At 41.6% G+C, this 22,970-nt stretch overlaps 1 protein-coding gene across 1 annotated transcript in view; it reads right to left on the bottom strand.

Annotated features, from left to right (window-relative positions):
- Positions 1–22,767, bottom strand: part of LOC310963696 (uncharacterized protein) — a 68,695-nt gene extending 45,928 nt beyond the window's left edge. The window contains exons 1-3 of the mRNA XM_083936599.1: positions 22,531–22,767; positions 22,072–22,164; positions 19,815–19,996 (exon numbers count right to left, since the gene is read on the bottom strand). Coding sequence (XP_083792725.1) covers positions 19,815–19,996; positions 22,072–22,133 — 244 coding nt within the window. The 5' untranslated portion in view covers positions 22,134–22,164; positions 22,531–22,767. The remainder of the gene's footprint in view (positions 1–19,814; positions 19,997–22,071; positions 22,165–22,530) is intronic.
- Between the last annotated feature and the right edge of the window lie 203 nt (positions 22,768–22,970).

Below are 22,970 nucleotides of genomic sequence, written 5' to 3'. Positions count from 1 at the left end.
CCTCCTTTCTGTCCTCTTGTTTCTGTCTCATTGTCCCAACACCTGTCTATCCACTCATCACCTTTCTACCTGTTTAGCCGGGGGAGGAATATACAGTAACTGGGGATGACAGGGAACCAGAGGAAAAGACAATGGGCAGAGAGAAAGTGAGTACCAGTGGTTTGAGCTGGTTTAGAAAGATAGGGAAACAAAAGAATTTGTTGGAGGAATGATGTGTCAGAAGCCTGATACCAATATTAAAGGTCCCATATTGTACAAATTTTCAGGTTCACACTTATATTTTGGGTTCCTACTAGAACATGTTTACAAGCTTTAATGTTCAAAACACATTATTTTTCTCATACTGTCTGTCTGAATACACCTGTATTCACCCTCTGTCTGAAACGCTCCGTTTTAGCGCCTGTTCGCCTGGTCAGTGTTTCTGGGTCTTCCGCATCTGCACTCTCTGCGTCTCTTCACCATAACGGCAGCCGGGGAATTACTTTAGCAGAACTGTAGCAGTACATTGTATCTATATATAGTATAGTTGTGACATCACAACTCGTTTAGGCGCATTTCTGAATATGGTTTGTGTGCGTTTCTGTTCTGTTCTCGACCTGCAAAATTCATATTCCCAAACAGTATAAATGCACGGATGTACTGTAAATATGTATGAGCACATACAAACCTCAGTTTCAAATATTATTACCTGCACTCTAGCTGTATAATCAAAGCTGACATTTTGACACTCAGTCTACACAGAGGGGACAATAATTCTTTACAAGCTGAAATGAGATTTTCCAGCTCATCAAATCTCAGTTTGTGTTTTTTGTCATGACATCACTAGCAGGGGAGGGGGAAGCCACAAAACAGCCTCAATATGGCCTGGAAATTGACTGAGAATTTGGCCAGTAGAGGTTGCATGAGAAGGAGAAGGACTAGAAGTAGCGGGAGGAGAGGCTTGCCAAGAGTAAAGGCTCAGGCCTGAAGGCTTTTGGCAGGTGTTTCGACTCTGCTATCCATCCAGCTGCTGACTTAAAACATGGGAGGTGTTACATGAGAATCTATTAGCTGTACAGACAGGCTGGAATCTCTGTAATATTCTGTCCGTTCACTAATTTTTAAGAATCCTGCAAATGTGGAAAAATGCTTGTCTGTCCAAATAGATAAGAGTCAACCATATGCACTCTATTGACAAAATGACTATGATTATTTTGCTGGAAAATCTGAATCAGAGTTAATTATCTACCACAGCAGCCTCAGCCTCATCTTTGGTTCTGCCAATTAGGTCAAGTCTGAGGGTTTTCTACATGAATTGGCCCATCTGACATTTTAACAAAGATGCTGGTCCAAGGATGGATGGATGGAGAATTGGTATTGTGATGGCCCAATGAATTATGCAAAGGGGTTTCTGTCCTTTTATTTTATGCCTCCTTTCTGCCTTTTTGCAACCCCCATCCACCTCTTTATCACGGCACCGTGTTAAAATCATTCATGGAATACACCTCTCGTGACACGTTGACCTCATTGCAAAGAGTCTTTTTAGTAGTGGCAAAGCTTTACATAGAGACATTTAATGACCGTGGTCACATCTAAGTCGTGGTCAGGGGAAAGTGAGAGTGGGAGCAGGGCGACATGAAGCTGGAGGGAAGTAAAGCAGCAAAAGTAAAGAGACAGCAGCCTCGGTCACTAAGACAAAAACAATAACAAGTGAGTGGGAGGCAGGCTGAAGCCACACCAGCTTTCAGTCAGGTTGAGGTTGTCCAGGCCTCCAGGCAAAGGAGTGGTGGCACCACAAGAGAGGAAGGATTAAATGGAAGATTAACAAGCTCAGAGATGGCAAAACAAAGTACAAAAAAGTACACAGCTGCCATGACAGCGGAATAAAGTGACAATGAGTGAAAAACGTACGTTAAAAGTAGAGCCCCAAGAGTAAAGGTAAATTAAATAAATCTACCTGTAGGGCAATCTCTGTCATTATTTATCACTATCAGTTTAAACTCTCCAAGGGAGACTGCACTCATGAGTTTGTAACTTCCCATAAGAAGACACAGACAACTCTTTTGTTTAGGCCAACAGGAAAGACAAAGGATTAAAATATGAACAGATGGTATGGATGATCTGTTTATCTTTAAAGAGATCCAACAGCACATCAGCTCAAGTTGGAAACATTGACAGACACAGGACAATCAGCATTTGCTGCTTCTGTGTGTGCATGAGAGCGGGTATTTATAAAACTAGCACCACATTATCATGCCCGAGACATGTGAGCGGGTGTGGCATCTTCATCCTTAACTCGTTTAGGACATATTGAGGTCATTTTCCCTGGGTTTACACAACATTGCGTGAGAAGGGAAGGGTATCCGGTGGATCCAATTGCCCTCTGTGAGGGCGGCAGCGCCTCCATGAATGTGGCCTTTGAGTGGCGAGAGGCCAGTAGACATGCAGACAGCCTGTACTTACTGTATCTGGGAAATAGGCCTGATGCGACTTCAAACAGCCACAATGATGTTATTATGGTCGCCCCCCCCTCCTCCTTCTCAAGCCTGTCTCTCTCTTTCTCTCTCCTTTCTGAGAACCAGTTGCTCATGAGTCACAAGGAAGGAGTCTCCAGCGATCTGTTGTTTACCCTCATATTATTCATGGTAGGACAAATCACTGCTTCAATTTCAGTTTAAAAAAAGATGTTTTTGTTATCACCCCCTCAAAAGGGAGATTGAACTATCCACAAAGCTGTCATTATTTTACCCTGTTGAAAATGACGAAGGTGGAAGTGCTTTAACAATATGTACTTTATTAAACAAAAGGATGACTAGAGCACTGGATATCAAAGAGTAATTATGGGAGTTTCGGGGGAAACTTATCCTTGTTAAAAAATAAAAAGGTCAAAGGGAAGGTCGCTAAAAGAGGATCCTTCTGCGGCATGTAAAGACTCTTTTACTATAGTAATAAGCAATTGACTAATAGAACTTTTGAAGTCATAATCCGACACTGACTTTGCTCCCACTTTGAGCAAACAAGCATTTCACACTGCTTCATTCTTAACTGGGTTATCCATATCTTTAAGCCAAGATTTGCTGTTTTCCCCCAGAAAATCAAATAAGGCCTCCCAGCAAACATTTGACAGGCGGAAATATGCAAGAGGTAGAAAAGTTCAACATCATCCCATGCAACCTCAAAGTTTTTACAAACCGATGCACAGTAAAAACAAATAATAGAGAAAACAGATTTTTTTGAACTTATATCAGACAGATAGAAGTCCTGGTTTCACAACGTGACGCAGGTGGCAGCTACGGACGACGAGTGGATGTGTCTCAGATGTGATTTTGTTGCTATATTTACACAGGCTTTCAACATCGGCGCTGGCTGTCATATCAACATCTTTTCAGTGTCAGGATGTTTGCCGGGCCGGGCTGACTTTTGACAGTGACAAGCTGGGTAAGACCTTAGAATGACAATTTTTTCACATTTAATTTGTCAATTCATTATGAAAAAGAATTGAATAACACTTACTTTGCTTTGTGAGTTTTAGTCTCTGTACAATAAATGGATTTTTTTCTGTTTCAAATCACACTTTCTTGACATGTGTAGCAGTTCTTTAAAAATAAATATATATAAATGTTTTTACATTAATTTCAAGACAGGCGAAAGTACACGTAGAATTAAAAAATTATTGAATTCCTTTTTGCTGAGTTTGTTTTCCAGGAAATTAAGATTTATAAGAATCGATACTGTACTAGACCTTTGTGGTAACATGCCTAAAGGTCCCATGTTGAAAAAAAAAAGTGTTGTGTGTGGAAGCTTTATATTCCAGGCTGTAGAGTCGAGATATAAACATGCTGAGACTCCACTCAGTTCCCTCTTTAATCTCTCTGCTCTCCAGCTAATTGTTATCCCGCGCTGTGAAAAGCTGTTGCATGTGTTAATCTGGAAACACTGCCAGGGAAAGCGTTGAGATCCATCACAGGTCAAGAAATACCGCGTTAGAAATAAAATACGATTGAAAAATGATGGGAGTGGTGTATGAAAAATAAACATGGGTAAAAGCCACTTCCAGCTCTATATTTGACAGTTGACACTGTGTGAAAACAAGGATTAGACTGTCACTGTTCTGACTGGATAAATGTGGGTATATATGTGAGTGTGTGTGTGTGCGTGTGTGATGCATATTTAAAACATTTGCAATTTGATGATGAAAACAAACCCTGGCACATTAGCATGGAGAATTTCCCAGCTCCGCACGCAAACCTAGAGCAGGGGAGGGCCCCAGAGTGTGAGTTGCTGTGGGTGAAGCCAGCAGCTGTTTAAATTCAGTCTCTCTCTGCAACATGCCAATTTAAACACGATCCTCAGGGACAGAAACAGAGTCTGACACTTCTCTCCACCACCTCTTTCTGTCATTTTCTCTCTTTCTCTACTTTTCTTTCTCTCTCTCCCTCCTTCTCGTTCTTCTCGCTTTTGTTGCAAATATCCGCAATGCAGCCTCCGAGTTGACTTTTAATTTGAATTCAACAAACACCATGCTGTCTACTACAACCCCAGCCTGCACTCTACTCAGACCTCACTTCTTTCACTGCATTAGCCGTGATGAGATCCTGCACCTGATAGGATGATCAGACTTGATCCCGTTGCTCTCTGTCATGTACCATCTCTTACGTGGTTGTGTCATTCTGCTTAATGAATAAGTCATTAGATCAACGGTGTGTTCGTCGCTGAAAGGTCCAGGGGCTTGGTGCCTGTGGCTCCATTTCTAATGAGGTCACAAACACAAAGGAACCTCCGTGACAGACAGCTCAGCCATGATCCTTGCAGATAAATAAAAGTTTTGGACATTTTTACAGAAAAAAAGGTCATATTTAACTAGAAAAGGCTAAGCTGGCTGCTGAAATGTTGCAGTATAAGTGATATATTTGAAATACTGAATCTGTTTGGGGTACCCAGTGGCTCAGTGGTTAGAGCAGGTGTCCCATATACAGAGGCTGACAGTCTCCCCCCTCTCTCTCTTTCCCCTGTTTCCTATCAATCTTCGGCTGCACTACAATAAAGGCAAAAAGAGTCATAAAAATATTCTTAAAAAAGAGAAATACTGAATCAGTTCAATTCCAAATGCGAAAGTGCTGATACGTCAGTGTGCTAAGTGTAAGCACTAGATGAAGTTGAGTTGTAAGTGTATTAAGCACTGAGTGAGGAGGAAGATTGAGTTGAAGTTCACTGAAAGGAGGTGAAATATCAGCCGGCGTAGGTGATGGGGATGAACCGAGCTGGAGGTGTCAGTCAAAGTGGAAGCCTGATAGAAAGAGATTAGTGCCAGCTCAAGTGTAGAAATTGAAAGACGACGTCAGTTGAAATGACGGCTGAAGTGCAGAGGATACATTTTGCCGTAGCTGGATGTGCCAGTTAAAGTGAAAGGCTAAAAAGAGATTAGTGCCAGCTGAAGTGTATAAAACGAAACATGATGTCAGATGAAGTGTTGGCGGAGGTGTATAAGCACCGAAAGCAGTTGCTGTAAATTTGAGACCTGCAAGGGTTAAAGGAAGCACTGAAAGGACTTGAAATACCAGTGAGGAACAGAAAGAGATGGATGCAGTCAAAATGCCAGCTGACACTTAAGTGGTGTACATGATTCAATCAGGGCTGCAGCAAGAAAGATTTCTATTTCATTTGATCAAATTAGAACTGACAGAAGCCACGATGGACGTCTGAAAATGCACCGATTTGCCTGATCAAATATGCACTGACCTTTATAAAAGACTTCTACGACTGTGTCAGTTATGGGACTGTTGCTTCTGTATTTGTTTTTAATAAAAAGGAACATGATGGTAGATTATTATAACGCTACACAATTGAAGACAGTTCTGATGACGGACTGATTTCACCACTTGTGCAGTTAAGCCCAAAGCATGTCATGAACAGACAACACAACCACAACTCATCTCAAGTAAGGACTGCAACATTAATGACTACAACACTCAATACTTCTTTTACTCTTTCTCCTCCTGTTTTTTCTTTTTTGCAAGAAACTAAAGTTTAAGCCACTCAGAACGCCTCGGAGGGCTTTCACCACGAACCTTTAGTGCTGGTGATGTTAGTGAAAACCTCCAGTGGGGGGACAGGGATACAGCATGCAGACACACACACACACACACACACACACATGCACACATAAATGGATTGAACACATTTATAAATAAAGGAAACCCTTCTAAATGAGTCTGCAATAAATAGCGTCTTGAGAAACCTTTTTGTAGTGTGTGTGTATTTTTCCACCTGTGTGATTATGCTAAATCATCACTTCCCACTTTCCTCCTTGACTCAGTGTGATGACATTTCAAGTGAGGCTGATACATGAGGGGACACAGGATGAAATCCCTCGCCCTGCCCATTATTTACTTGCAGTGCACACATGCACATACACCCACAAATGCACACATCTCAAATAAATCCCAGTAAGCATTAGGGCCCCGTCATGGCTCTGCTTACTGTTGAACACTTGAGATATACCTTCCTTTCTCCTAGCGAACAAATAACGCCTGGGGGGCTGAAGGGCTGAGCCAAGCACAAGTCACGCAACTGCCTCTCTCTCTCTCGCTCAGTCCTCCCCGTACACACACACACACACACTGGCCATCCTGGCTCACTTGATACCTGACTGTCTGGGTGAGACATTTGCCCCTGCAGAGCTGCTCCTCTTTAACAATGTGCCTGGATGCTGTCAAGTCAGAGACCATCCTGCTGCTTTTAACTGATGCTTTACTTTGTCTTTCTTTGTGGCGCCCAAGTTTAAGTGTGTGTGTGTGTGTGTGTGTGTGTGTGTGTGTGTGTGTGTGTGTGTGTGTGAGTGTGTGTGTCTGTGTGTGTGTGTGTGTGTGTGTGTGTGTGAGTGATATGAAAGGATTCTCTTTACCCTTTCTGCCCTCTGCTTGCCTCTCTCTCCACCCTAAAAATATTTTGTTAGGCTCACTCATTCGATCATAATTCGGCAGAGAGCAGCAGTTCAGACAGAGTTCAGACTGCTCTGGGGGCACAGAGGGCAGCGAGGGCTTGCCTGCCAATAACGCACAAGCAAACCCTCTTAAACATCATCTTACATCACATTCTTTAGTTATCTTTAATTAGCTCATACTACTTTCTCGCTGAAAGTCAGGATTTGCCACATGCACAGCAATATATCTTATATCAGTTGGTCGATCTACAAAACACTCAGATTTAAATAAAAAATAAAAAATAAAAAAACAAGCTATTCCCCTCCAAAGCTTCTCCAAATAACCCTAACTTTATATGACATGATCTGTGGAACTATTTTTGCTCGGGCGAGTTACGTGCTCCTGTTTTCCTATATCAAATGCTGATGAAAGGGGACCTCATCTGGCTGACGGTAGTTAGCGTATTGAGCTGTATCGGGTCAGATGCCACCTTTGGTTAGTGATCTTTCCAACCGCATGGAAACATATCGATTTACATTAGGGGACAACAACAGGGATCGGGCCTGGCCACTGTAGCACACTGAAGCATGCTTCAATTAAGATAAATGGAGGCGACAGACAGAACAAACGGTCTGGTGTACGCTGTGCCCAGGCAGCATACAGACACAACCTGACGACATGTAGTACATGTGGAATTCATGCCACGCGAGTCTTCAGAGAACAAACAGGATCCTGATTCAATCAGTAATATTACTTATAAAAGGCTTACGCTTCAGTTCCTCTGCAGTCATTCCATCACTCAAATAAGTACTGGTATTTAAAAGGGACATATTTAGTTTATTTTCAGGTTCGTACTCGTATTTTGGGTTCCTACTAAAACATGTTTACGTGCTTTAATGTTCAAAAAACACATTATTTTTTCCCATCCTGTCTGTGTGAATATACCTGTGTTCACCCTCTGTCTGAAACGCTACGTTTTAGCGCCCGTCCCAGAAAAAGCTCTCGCTGTCTCTTCACCATCATTGCAGCCGGGGAACGACTGCAACAGCACTCTAGCGGCACTTTCTACCTATATATAATATAGTTGTGACATCCCAACTGTACAGAAGTCCCGAAGGCTTGTTTAAAGACAGACTTTTTACATTAAGGGACCTTTAAGCAAACACTGTATGCAGGTAACAGCCATAACTGGTTTAGGATTGAACACTTTGTGTCATTCCTTTCTTGTGATTTTTCCCTTTCACACCAACACTTTGCTGGTAAATGGTTTGTCTCGGTGAGATGTTGATCAGCAACGTGCCAGAGCAGCAGTGTCGCTGATTTCATTCATCAGCCACCGTGAATAGCCGCTCCACTCGCTCGGTTTAGCCATCAACAGATCGCATTACTGACAACAGTGAGCTTTTTCTGCGGGTGGCAATGTTAAATTGGTTGTGCTGTAGCTAATAGGCCTTGGGTGTTCACTTGGAGGCAACGGGGAGTGAATCTATGTTACGCCATCAATCAGTCCATTGTGGGCTGCCTCTAAAGCATGCAAACTGGACGACTGAGTGATACAGACAAGCTTAACAATGATAACATCAGATTATTGGATTCTACTATTGATTTGGTTACTTCTACAAGGCTTAATTCCAATAAATACCACATGTAAGACTTTTTCTTTGGTCATATACATTCCAGCATTGTTGCAAAATTGATTCAGTTTACAAATTCAGTGATCTCACAATAAACAGTCGCAAAACTTTTTTTTTCCTAAACTCAGGAGGCTGTTTCTATGCAGAAGTGCCCGCATGCCACAACAAATAAAAAAAATGAATGTTCCGAGGCTTAATGAGTTATCAAATGGGCTTTCAACATGTGGCTTTGGGCGGTCCTGAATGTGTAAGCCATATTGCATGTTTGCATGGAGATCAACAAAGTCTATTTGTTTGTTGTGTGTGGGGATGAATATAAATTGGCAATGTGAAAATCGTTAATCTAAGCCAAAAGGGGTGTAGTTGGGGTTAAGCATGCTACAGTGCGTGCTTATAAAAATAGCACAGCTACAAACTGCAAACTAATACCAGAACAAATATGTCCGCCAATAACATTACCATTCAATAGCTGTAGATTAACTACAGTTTGCACACCCTATGAACTTTAGAGCAGCATGTGAGATTTCTAATTGAATGCCATGATATTATAAACTATGTAAAACAACAGCTGGAATTTGTCAGTGTGTTTGTAGCACCGCTGCATGCTTAAAGTGCTTCCATAATATAATTATCAACTCGAACTCCAGGGGCTTCGCTGCGCTTGTTGCTTCCCTCCTTGTCCCTTTGAGCTTCCCTTGGTGAGGCAGAGCAGCGCGCTAGGCGGTAGCTGTGGCAGTAATTACACAAGACAGCTTCCAACAATAGTGTTGGGCCAACAAAGGCTTCTGCTCCCTCTGCATGAGTCCTGGCTGTCTATTCACACTCACTCAAACTCAAACACACACTCTACCCGTCTGTTCGCACACATACACACACACTTGCACACAAATACACCTCTCATTGCTGCACGGCCGCCACTAGCTGTTACAGTTAGCGTCTAACTGGGGGCCCCCTCGGCACTGATTTGAGTAATTCACTTATGGCCTTTTGTGATCCCAGGGGGCTCCGTTGGCCCCCCAGGCCAACAGAGTACAACTCCACTCAAGCGAGTTCAGTGTCTGTGGCACGAGAGGCCAGGCAGGGACAAAGCCAGTGTCATGCCTTTGATTCAAGCAACTAATGAGTTAGCTGTGAGGATCCTAAATGCATAAGGCGGCTTCTCCATTCATGGTTCTCGACACATACAAGGGATTAGCGTGGCTGTCCTGTCGCGCTAGTTAACAGCTATTGTGTGGCTGATTACTGCAGAGGGGGCAAACACACATGGGAGAGGGTGGGAGAGTGAGCCGACATGCAACTAATGTGCAATTTAGTGTGGAACCATTGGAAGGATAATGACTAAATGTAAGCCCAAACAAAGGAAATAGAAATATGTAATAGAAATATAACAACAGTATTGACTTTTCTTGTGGTGATGCAGGATTAGAGTGACTATGATGAAGATCTTGATGTTATTTCAAAAGTTATTCCACTTTGAAAAAAAACAGAGGAAACATGTATACACATACGCATTCGGTCAATATAGCACAGACAACAATGGGTTTACTTTACCTAGGACACATGGGTCTTTTTTTTTAATGCAAGAAAGGCATTGACTTAATGTTTGTATTGTTTATTACCAGTGTATTAAATCTCAAAAGTTACAAATGACCAAAATAAACTTAACTACTCAAACCAAAGATAATGGGTGGTTTTGACCCAGTATTAGGCAGAAAAAGCTCAAGTTCGACCTTAAAACTGTCACAGATTTGGGGTAAAAGAGTAGATTATAAGAGCTCACAGCCATACAAAATAATTTAGTTAATCCCAATGCTGTCAAAACAACCCATTGTCTTGGGTTTGATTGGTGTATGTGGTTCCCAGTGGTTCTACCCATGGGTCCTAGGTAAAATTGACCCAATATTGCTCCAGTATATTGACCTTATCGCTGGGTATTTTTAGTATGAAAATGGCCGAATTTAAAGATGCTAAAATACTGCACAAATATTTGTCTTTAGCTTAAATTAAAATATATACTGTATACTCAATCAACCTATTTCTGTCCAACCCCACTGACAACAAATGAACAGGGTTACAGCATGCCAAAATAAAGGACAGGAATGATAAGACCCTGAGCACTGGTATTAGGTTAGTCATAACAGCGAGAACACATTAACATTTACACTGGAAATGTATTAAGCGGCCATACATCTACGTTTGTATATAGAACCCGTAGCACGGAATTACAGACATCGCATGTGGAGGAAAGAGGAAGGAGAAAAGCCTGAGCGCTGGCATTTAGCCTGATCACGCACTCTTCATGAAGCACATGGAGATGAGAGGTGATTTTCTTTCACAGAGGTCAGTGAAACAAACAGAAGGGCAGAACCCCACAGGGAGGAGGACGACAGAGACACATGTTAGCCACGGTCAAAGACAAATAGTTAATAAAATCAAGTAGACAGAAATGGGGTGACAGAGGGAATTTGTATTCCCATCTCATGATGATGATAATCACACATAAGAGCACATTTTCCCTGCTTCAACCGCATACACGCACACACAGACTGGTATGCTGTGATCCATTATCTCACTGGATGCCCTTAATCAATACACATCACTAGGTCTTATAAGTGTTTAGTGATGTGTGTTGATGATTAAAACTGATGTGAATCAGGATGAGACGCTTCATCAAATGATCTTTACTGTCAAAAGAATTCATAAGTATGTTACCTGCTAGCAACAGGGCTGATTACTCAAGAAAACATGCACGCTGAAACGCCACTTTGGTCCACTTTAAGAAAAATATGTCATTCATAGCAGCACCTTTTATTACTTAATGTGCAAGTCTTGTATTGTAACAGCTCAGGGGGAACTGGAGATGTCGTGCCACCAACACCAGAACAGCACTGGTCAGTCTGCTTGGATCTGTCTTCAGGCTTGTTGTGACATATGACATTTAACTGATATGATGGGCTAAAGTCCTTACATCCTTTAGGCTTTAAAGCATTGCGTGCTGCAGGACTGTAAATATGCAATCCCCCTACGGCTAAGGCATCAAGAAATCTGCATGTAAGCACTGATTCACAGCTCGTCAAGTTGATACTAATTACCCAAGAAGTTTAACTGATTCCTGGTGATTTCTATCTGCTAATCCCTCTAAGACTGTGGTCAAAAAACAGGAGCGAAAGAAAAGGTCAAAGGCTTTGACCTTCGGTGAGTTTGAGTGTTCACTTTAAAAAAGGTATAGACAGATGTAACAAATGGGTTAATGAGCTGTGCACTCAGTGCATAGTCACAACCTTGGAGTGAATGATACTAGTGCCACAGGTCAACCTCAATAGGCGCTTTGAAAAGACCAAAAGTATTTGGGTTGTAATGAAATGGTCAGTGAACGAGACTCCCCGGCCACATGAGAAGAAAGCTTTCTTCATTTTCAACTGTTGGCAGCATTTTATTTTTTTATGCATAAAAGTACTAAGGGCCCGTCTGTGTAAAGATAAGCCAGAAATTTAACTCAACAAATGTAAAATCGACACATTTGCAGAGTGCAAGCACCAATTTCTGCAGACACTTTCAGGACGTAATAGCTATGCCCTGACTTAAACAAATGTCAAATTTTGAAAAGGCAGTAACGCATGACTGATTTTACAAGCCTTTAAAGACATCCTTATATCTGTTTGAGAAATACACTGCAGCCACATAGCTTAGCTTAGCATAGAGACTGATAACAGGGGGAAATAGGTAGCCTGGCTGTGTTAAAAGGTAACAAAATCTGCCAACCAGCACCTACAAAATTCTTGATGTTTAATCTGTATGAACACTGATGTGTAAAAACCGCCTTTGTGCTAAGCTAAGCTAACCAGCTGCTTGCTGAAGCCTCGATGAAACTCCCAAACGGATGCGCACACAGCCACCACAGACGCGTAGTAGTTCTCCATCAGCTTGGAGGATACGTTCCATACATGCACAGTACATCACTCTGCTACCACTTGCAGCGGAGCGGCTGTACGGACAAGTCCAGACAAGTCCACGCTGTCACAACAAATTGGCAGTGTCTGCACAGAGCCTACAGGTACTCCCCATAGACTGTATGATGCACCCTCTGATGACAACACTGATGGCACGTAGACCCTAGCGGACCCTTGCACACTCATGGATGCAAAAAAGTATAATTTCAGCGTTCTTTATTCAACTCTTCAGCAAGAAAATGAAAAGCATATTTCTATTGCTTTAAAGAACAAATAAAAGAGGGCAGACTAAACAACGAGTTCAGGGTAACAACATGTACTGATTTGCACTGGCATAGACTTCAGGAGACTAAGAGAAGGTGAACAAGCTGCCAATACTATCTCCTCGCGACATATAAGAATGTGAACAACTGCGAGTGGCAGTCTATGATTTACAGGAAATTTTGAGAGCGGAGACAGTTTGTTTGAAAAACTCAAAACAACTGTGAATTGACCAGATGTTGACCTTTCTCATGCTAAACCTTTTCACTCCTTTTCACGTCCAAGCTGCCCGCTGATTTGCCTTGGTCTCTGCCCTGCAGTCTGGTTGGCCTTTGGGTTGCACAGTGTAGGGAAGGAAAAAATGTGGGGTCACTGAGAGTTTAGTAAACACAAAGTCTGTCTATAATGTGACCTGATACACATTTACACCCGTGAGCAAAGACTCCATTCACAAACAGCTATCACGCTGCAGCACTTCGCTCTTTGGGAGTTTGAACAGTCTACACTTGTATTGACTCGATTTGAAACAGATTTGACATGAAAGGGATTAACCCAAATAGTCTGAGTGAGGGGGCTTACAACCATGACATTCTCCTAAAATCTGTAGATGAGAAAATACAGATCTAGACTGATTGTTTTGACTTGTTCCCTTCTTCCTCTATTGCACGATGGTGGGTTAGTTACAAAACCGTCTCCTGTCTGCTGTTTGACGTCACATGTGGCGTATGCCTGTCGTGAGTCTGTGGGCTCTGTGGCCTTTCTCTTCCTCTTTTATAATAGCTCACCCAGCATTAAGAGGCAGACAACACACATACTGAAACCGCAGATACACAGTGCACATCTAAACACCGTTGTATGGATTTTGCATAGCTGTAAGGCAGTCTGCATGTCAAGTCACCATACTTGGCATGATAGGTAGAGTTGCACTTGAGTCTCTCATCACATTTTGTGTTTCTTTGTGTCTGTGTGTGTGTATGTGTGTGTGTTCCTGTGTGTGTGTTTCCATACCCTGTCAACGCCCTGACTGGACTGACAGCTATGAGAGAAGGCGGGGCTTTAATTGAAGCCTTCCAGACACACTTATAAATACACCTTGCTGCGATGTGGATACATTTACACCACAGGCATTTATATTTGGGCATGAGATTAGTTTTAGTGGTAAATTCAGGGGTGTTATGATATGTTGCAAGACATCGATGATTTTCAGTGTGGATCATTTACGGAGAGCAAAGCAATCCAGCACTGAAGTCATATAGAGATGGTGTCCAGGTAGTTGATATCTCACGGAGGTCAGGGTGCAGGTCTATTTCATTCAAAAAAGAAAAAAAACAATGCATATACAGTAAGGACAAAAATGGATGATCTCTCTGCATGTTGAATCGTGTGGCTGGATGTGTGGATTATTATGCATTGAAGGTGTTTAGATACAGTACATGCAATATTACAAAGGAAGGCAAAAACCTTTTCAACCCAACTGACAGTCAGGACACAACTTGTTGCATGTTGATCTAAAATCAATAATAATAATAATGTGCAATTGAGGATGAGATACAATTATTCCACTTATATACTGTATATATATTGTAGTTGTAAAATATAATGAAACAAGCAACAATAGAGTGCTGCGGGGCTGAAGAATCTTTGTAGGCCGACCCAGAAGTTAGCATCGCTCTGGGCTGCCTCGACAAAAAGCCAATGAGATTTTTTAAATTGGATTTTGGATTATTGCAGGAAATAAAACTTAAAAGTTTATGCTGCATAATTGTTTAGTTCAGCATTTGAACACCACTTTTATGATTCTTTTGAAGCATTAATGGAACCACAAGAAATAAAAAGCTAACATTAGGCTATGAATGAACCACACCACCCACTAACTGATTTTGAAAGTGCGGTGAGATGACGTTTGTAGTCTCATTTAGCTCCTTGTTAGCAACCTCCTTTTTAAAGAAGCGTACACGTTTCAAAATCACGAGTGGGGTATTTACTCAGGTATTTTATCTTGTAGAACAAAACGTAAAAATCTCTAAGTCTTAAGTTTGTGTTAACCACAGACCTTGTTTAAGGCATCGAACCAAAAACCTATTCAAAATCCAATTGGCATTGAGTGCAAAAATGCTGACTCATTCCTGCAGAAGTCTATAAGTTTACTGCCAAATATGGTCGGGTTAAGGGGGGGTTGTTATAGGATGTTGCAATTTGGTGATACCACTGAAGCTCGATGTTGGTCACACCATTCTCCCAGAATCAAAGCCAACACCCTCTTCAAGTTATTACACGAAATGCATCAATCAACTTTAATTTATGTGTGTGTCCCTCTAACTGGGGCAGTGGCAAAAAAGAAAATTGAGAGAACATGCACAACATGCAAAAACAGAAAGCAATGAAGGTCCGCAAAAGCATATTCATGTCAGTCAATAAATAAATACTGAGGGTGGAGAATTTGGTGTGCTGGAAGAGACGAAGGACACATTCCTTGTGTGAGATCCAAAGAATGACGATGAGGAGAAAGAGATAGATGGATATGGGCAATGAGATATACATATGGATTACTGCCAATGCTGCTTTCTTTCCCCCTAGGGTATGATGGGGAATCTGATCGCAGTCCCACTAGGGTTAAGACCTGAGCTGGTGTCAGACGCTGTCAAAATAAGAGTCTAGTCTCACACCTCATCGCGCACACAGTCAAAATAGCAACCACGAAAAGTACATGTACATGGAAACACACACACCCAAATTTCATATATACAACACATTGTAGTGAAGCTGTCAGGGTTTCATGTCGATGTAACGGACATGCTCTTTTCAGAGTACAGTACTTACGACTTCAACAGTAGCCATCCAGGGGAGTGTGATTATCACCTGAAATGTTCCCAGCTATTCTAGGGATTTGAACAGCTGATCCTCTAGTCACAAGCTTACATGCTTTTCAATTTACTTTTGTCAAAGCATTCTTGTTTGAAAATGTTGTGCTTTATCAGAGAGTGTAAGGGTAAAATGAAGCTGCACACCAACCCGGGATGTGACCACATTAGACGTGAACAAAGCTCACAAAAGCAGCGCCAACATCGCTTTAGATTTATCGTGATTCCTCTCACGCCAGCAGCTAATATTAATGTATTAGCATGAATTACATCAGCTGTTATCGAGCCTATAGCAGTGCAATACCCTAGGCTTTTAAATAAGAGGACAGGCTGAACATTGTGGAAGAGAGTCTGTCCTTTATTATGTGGTCTCTCCAGGTCCCCTGTCTCATAATTCCCATCTGATTCTCATCACGAGCCCTGTTGGCTTCTGCTCTCTCTGTTAGAGTCATTTTCACTTCACATTAGTCCAGAAACACAGCACAAGAAAGGAAAGGTGCACGTCACATTTCCTTGATATACATTTTGTATTAATCCAGTTGCTTTAGATACCTGATCCCTTCTGAATGTAAGGTCGTAACCTGATTAATTATTCAAAACAAGGCAAATTATAGTTTTAAATAATGAGATAAAAAACAGTGGCACAGAATCGCCCAAAACAGACTGCGAAACTCCAAATATACACCGGAGGAGAATTAAAGGCAAATCGGCCAGAAAGACAAAGGAGGAGAGATAGTTAATCCTTAGGGTAAATATTTAACAAGCTCAGCAATTACAGCGAGGGCAGAGCCCTAACATGGAAGAGAAGGGAATTACAGCCTGCTGACTGTCAACACACACACACACACACACACACACACACACACACACACACACACACACACACACACACACACACACACACACACACACACACACACACACACACACAGACCTACTTGCTTAGGCATCGGCCTAAAAAAGCTGAAAATATAGATACCCTGACCTAAAATAAAGATTAAACAAACAACATGAGACAAAGCCTGGAGGCTCCGATCTGATGATTTGGATTTTATTTTAATTATTGTTATCATTATTTTATTTTATGTTTTTGAAGGGGCCCTCTGGATGTGTGGCCCACTTCTTTTTCAACTGGAGATAATAACTGTGGCAGCAGCAGCAGCAGCAGCAGCAGCATCACTATATACAAATATAGGACAAATGTTTGTCCGACGGGGCTGTCCATTTAAAATAAAATCAGCTTTTATGGCTCAACTGCAAGGTAGTTCAACTTTATGACAGTTAGAACTGAACACCTAGGGATGGTCAGCAAAGGGATTGTAAGTTTTGGAATATGATTAATTTTTTTATTACATTCAAATATATTTTCCATGTCAAAAATGTATTTTTCTTGTACATCAGTGGATAACTGCACAAGGCAGACTAAACTTAATTACATTATTATTATTATTATTATTATTATATTTTCTATTGTTATTATTATTAAAATAAAGTGAATTAAATAAGACAAATCTTGTTCATATATTTATGTTTTAGCTTGGGAGGTCCGAAATAGCACATGGAGTCATCTCAGGTCATGTAACTCATTGTGCCCGCAAGCACATCACAGCTGAATCCCAAGGAATATGATGAATAAGGGAAACTAGCTGTAGTGAATCTCTGTCTGAAGTCACTTTCTATTTACACACAGACAGACATAAAAGAACGCCGACACACACAGCCTTGGGGTTTATTTGCATAAAGTACATAGGTACATACTGTTCACTGTACTCCACCCTTGAGTAGTCACGCAACACAGACAAACGGGCAGAATCTCAGTGTGCTCCCAAAACCACCTGCCACATCAGTTTCTACTTCTCCTCCTCTGTCTCTAAACCTGCAACTGTCTTACAACGGAGAAAACTAAGTCAGTATATCTATATTTTAAGAGGACAAAGCAAACAGTCCAACCTGTAGCCAAATCCTGTTCCCACTTAATCACAGCTGAGTTCGACATCAGTCATGACTGAGTGCTACTTCACGCAGTCCCCCTAGTGGACAAAAGTAAGTACTGCATCACCATGACTACATAAGTCTTAATTCCTCTTCTTTAAAATGGTTTATAAATGCACGGGACACTTGAGATTGTGGTTTCATAGCTTGTTTTCAGTGAATCACTCACAAAAAGGAAGAAAAGAAAAGACGTTTATGATTGTTTCAAACCACAGGAAGGATGTGGATATGTGCTCATCTTCGACTTATCTGGAAGGGCTCTGGCCACAGTCCATGTTTAAATATCAGTGGAAAAACTGCGACTGTGAGAGTCAAGTGAGTTGACCGAAGAGGGGGAGGGCGGAGCTTGTTGATGTATACAGCACCAAATCCCTCGTGTTCTACTCTGATTAATCTCGTTAGTGTAGCATCAAAAGCCAGTTAAGCTGGTCACTACTGCCACTGATAACAAGGCATCCTGCAGAGGTGGAGCAAACAGAGCAGCATTGGCTTTAATGCATGTTTAAAGGGTTCAGAATAGAAGATCCTAAAATAATCCCTGATAAATGCCACCTGTGCTGTTAATATTAGCACCTTACGAAACATTCTGTAACTCCGGAAGAGGAGCACAGAAAGCTATTAGATTACACTGTTAGATAATACAGTAGTTTCACACACATGACTGGGCCTTGTCCATTTGCAGCTCTCTCTTGGCACAGGTGCTCCTTCATTAAGGCAGCGGTTGCGGTCGTTATCTCTGCGTGATCTCTTATCCGGGAAAGGCACGGTTGATAAGTCCAATTAGCACCTGTACTGCAACTTTGCGTGATGGCTAAGCTACATGAGCATTTAGGGTAAAACAAGTAAGTGTGTGTATTTATGTGTGTGTGTGTGTGTGTGTGCGTGTTTGTAAAGTTGCATGACTCCGGCCAACAGTTGCCAGTTGTTTGGTGCCATGCCAAACCAAGGCAGCGGATGATGGAGATTAAGGGTACCGCAAAGATCAGAGGAGCAGAAGGTGAAAGAGGAGAGCCACATGTGTCGAAGAGGAGATGGCAGTAAAAATTTCAGCTGGTCAGAACCGTACAAAGCCCTTGCCAACTTCTCCGCGAAAACAGCTTTCAGTGAGTCCCCAGGGCTAGAAACTCAGAGAGCCTCACAGGACCTCTGGAAGATGCAGATACCGGAAGATGCTTATTCTTTCCTTCTTTATATATATATAAGAAAATACCTCTTAGCTCAGAGCTGTCACATCCAGCTGTGCTAGTAGCCTCCGAGTTGATAAGGCAGCCGCTGAGGCTGCTGAGGCCACTGGCAACGAAATACGTTCTGAAGCGACCTATGAATATTTGAAGTGCATTGTGGGGCAACACAAGGAGAGGACGTGAGGCATTCAGGGGATGGCGGGAGGGTGGGAAAACAAGTGTGCCTCAATATACCTTTTTAATTACATGTGACTACAAGACACAATGGGGGGATAGGGATTTGGGGTGGGTGAATAGACAAACAGCGGCTCGTATCTACAGTAATGCTGTCACAGACCTTCACATCGTCTTAAATCATCCTTGCTAACTTCATAACATTTAAATTATAAAACATCCCAATGGAAAGGCAGCAACACAGGAGAACTAGACAACACAAGAAACACATTCCCTGCTATGTCAGTTAATGGGGCATGGCCAAAAAAATAAATAAAAAATAGAAAAAGAAAGCATTTTCTCGAAGACAATGTATCCAGACAATGCAGAAGATTACACCCTCTATAATGCAAACTATGCAGTTTATTCTGTGCCCATTGCATTGTCAGGGAGTACCTCTTATTCTTACCCATTCAGCACAAGGGTTTGACTAATATAGTTTGGGGGTACAGAAGACTTTTTCAGCAACAATGACAATGTTTGTGAAATGGTAAAGAATATCTTTAAAGTGATAATCCCCCCGTAAAATATTTTTATGTTTATTTTATACTGAAACAAGGGTATTAGTACTACTGCTACAAATACATTACTACTAATAACATGTAGCATCATATCTTAGAAGCACTTTACATTCCTTAGTGGGTGAGTTTTATAATAAATATGTATCAGAGGTGGACAACATATGCTAGTTTACTGCAACTATAAACAACCCTGTGCATCAACTCAACAACTCCCTATGAACTCAGAGACACAAACACACATAAATCAAATCCCCCTCCACCTGCTACTATAACTGTTGTCTTTTGACCTCCTTTACCTTGGAAGAAACTCTTGACGCGGAGGTAGGAAACTGCAAGGCGCAGCACAGACAGCTTGTCCAGCTTGGAGATGACATCCGGGGGGAATGGCAGCAGGCTGGCCAGCCGGTCCAGCTCAGCGTTCAGCCTGTCTCTGTGACGCTTGGATGGGTTGGTTTTCTCACTGGCAGAGGACGGCTTCCTGATGATGAGACGGACAGAGGGGAGAGAGATAGATGGGGTTAAATGGGCATCCGAATGTGTGCACGTAAAGCCTTAACAACAATCAGAAGGCAAGCAATCGGCTGTAAAATAAGAATAGTTTCGGTTAAATGATCCGTACTAAATCATGTGTGTTCGTCGGGACATACTTGACTACATTGACTCAACAGGCAGTAAATGACAGCAGCGCACAGAAAAGGCCTCACTTGTTGGAGTCACGCTACTGTTAAAGTCAGGTTAAATCTCATGCACACTACATAACACAGGCTTTTTTTTTATAAAGCTCACACGGTCAGCTTGCCCTGGTGGTCCTTGTCTATTATTATTATTATTATTATTATTAATTATAACTATTAGTGATAAACATTTTCTAAATTCTAAACTGGCTAATATCCTGTATTTAATGTATCTTGCCACACATAAACAAACACTTCTGTTATATGGAACATTAATATGACGTTAATAATACGTTTAGCATTTGTTTAGCATTTGTTCTTCCTTATAATAATATCTATATAACTATGTTGTGTTTGACTTGCCATGCCAACCCAGTAGACACATACGGCCCAATAAACCACACTGTACACAAGTCCCTCTTTCTTTAAACTTTATTTCCTTTTGACTCAGCCTCCCCCAGTACACAATGCACCACACTGATTTGCGTTTCCTCCAATGACAAGTCTCTTTACCATTTGTTTCTTAACAACGCGACAAAACAAATGAGCTAAGACTTTTGTTTATCTCCCTGCAGACATACATCCGGTAGGTTTACAATATTAAGTGACAGATCTCTATTTCCCTTAATCCACTGTTGCGGTTTCTTCAGCGACTCCTGATATTAAAGGTATTGGACATGTTGCATTATACGTCTCAGTGGCACAGAACATGTAAAATGCTCAGAGGCACAGAGTTATTTCAGTATTTTAGTATGGGCTTCTGCAGCGTTACCAGCTGAACTTGACCGCATGTGTAATGGTCAGCTCCAATTTCCACAGCTGAGAGTTTCTGTCCATCACAAAGACAGACAACTTTAACATGAACGCTTCAACTTTACTTTATTCTGATGGATGAATAATCCCATAATCTACACAGGTTACTATTGAGAAATATACAAAAAAAAAAGCAACAGCTCAACGTCATGGTTTGATCATTCAGCTAAAGTTTACTTCACTTGTGAGTTAAATGATATTAACCAGGAACTAAAAGGTACCAAAACAACATAATTATTTCAATATTAAACAGCAAAAAATCAATGGATAACTGGAGGCACTGAATTATAATTCAAAGTGGCCATTATATAGTGTCATAACTAGCAGACTTCTCATATATTTAAACTGAGTGTGAGTGACTTGATGTGGCAAAGACTTCCTTTCAGATGAGCAGCGAAGGCAGTGCAAAACATGAAAACTTTATAAATGCCGCAGGCCTTGTTAAATTACCACTTCCTTCTTCCAAATCTTATATAACATATATTCACTATTCATGACATCAGCTGACAAGATGGCCCCAAAAACAAGTGTCCTCCACAGTGAGAACTATGGACGGCTAAAAACACTGTCAACTCAACACACTGACTCCTGTGCTTGCGGTAAATACTAAATGTTACTCCACTGCCAACAGTTATGGATCAAAAGGCTGCGGCTTCTACTATTAACCTATAGTGATTAGTAGGTTTATAATTAAATCACCAGGTTATGGTCTAATAAATATTATTGTATTGTGAAATTATAATAGTACACAGCCATTATATTATTATAATAGTGTTTGCAACCACAGTGCTCTGATGATCCCAGTGTGTTGTGTGATTTTTAAGATGTTAGGTGCCATTGGAAGTCAATACAAACAGACGTTCACACCGTTATTTTCACACATTCATGGTGTTGCAGCTGTAACTTCCTGTGATTCATTATAGCCTAATTTAACCACTCTTTAATGTTTCAAATCATAAGGCTGATGACGTGTCCCTGCAGGGTCATATGGGGGAAAAAACACTAACAAAAAGTGCAACCATTTGTCAGCAAGCGTGGATTTAAATATAACATATTGCTCCTTAACTGTTTTTGGACGGGCTTCCTCCGCTTTCTGCCCGCATACATGCAGTCTCCCGGAGGGATCATGATTTCGCGCTCCGTGGAGGTAACAGGTGCGCTGCGGATGAGACAGAGAGGACGTTAACTTAAAGGCGGCTGAGGAGAAACTTCACACAGGGAAGACTGGTTGTTGCACATTATGTCATTGAAAGTCCTTTGGGGGGTAAATCCCTGCATCCCTTAATGAAGCAAATGATTATCTAATTAAGCTGTAGTTCAATTGAAACAAATTAAGAAGCATTAATATGTGTGGCACAGGAAAGCTTACACATAATTGACAATATGTACAAAACACAACACACACCGGTGCAACTTAATATTTATAAACGCAAGAGGACATGCCGGATCCCTAAAAACAAAGAATAAATCAATAAAATACATTCACACAAAAAGAAAAAACCCGCCAAAGAATAAAATCACTGACCCAAAATCCCTGGGGATAACAGTTAATTCCAGTATAGTGCTGGCTGTGGAGTCACATTAAAGTGCAGAAAAAGAGATGCGTCTCCCCGGGTGCACCGACTCGGTGATGCCAAATGATAAATCCAAGGGAAATAAAATAAATCGCAGAGGTCCTGTGTGTGTGCTCCGAGCTGATGTTTTCATCAGCTTTGCACTGCTCGGGGCAGATGTTGGCTGATGCTTTATACCCAATTGAGTCGCCTTCACTTCCTCGCGTTTCAGGTGGCGGATTCCTCTGAATGACATGTCGAGCTCTTCGCACGCAACTCTCTGCCTCACAAACAGAGCGAGCGGGCGGGCGAGCGCACACACACACACGCGCGCGCACACACACACACACACACACACACAGACACACGCACACACACTGCTCTACGCCGCTTTCAGGTACTGTCTGCTTAT

The sequence above is a fragment of the Echiichthys vipera genome (assembly GCF_963691815.1).
Source record: "Echiichthys vipera genome assembly, chromosome: 21".
Classification (NCBI taxonomy): Eukaryota; Metazoa; Chordata; class Actinopteri; order Perciformes; family Trachinidae; genus Echiichthys; species Echiichthys vipera.
The sequence above is the reverse complement of the archived record's forward strand: the minus strand, read 5'-3'. Positions and strand labels throughout refer to the sequence as shown.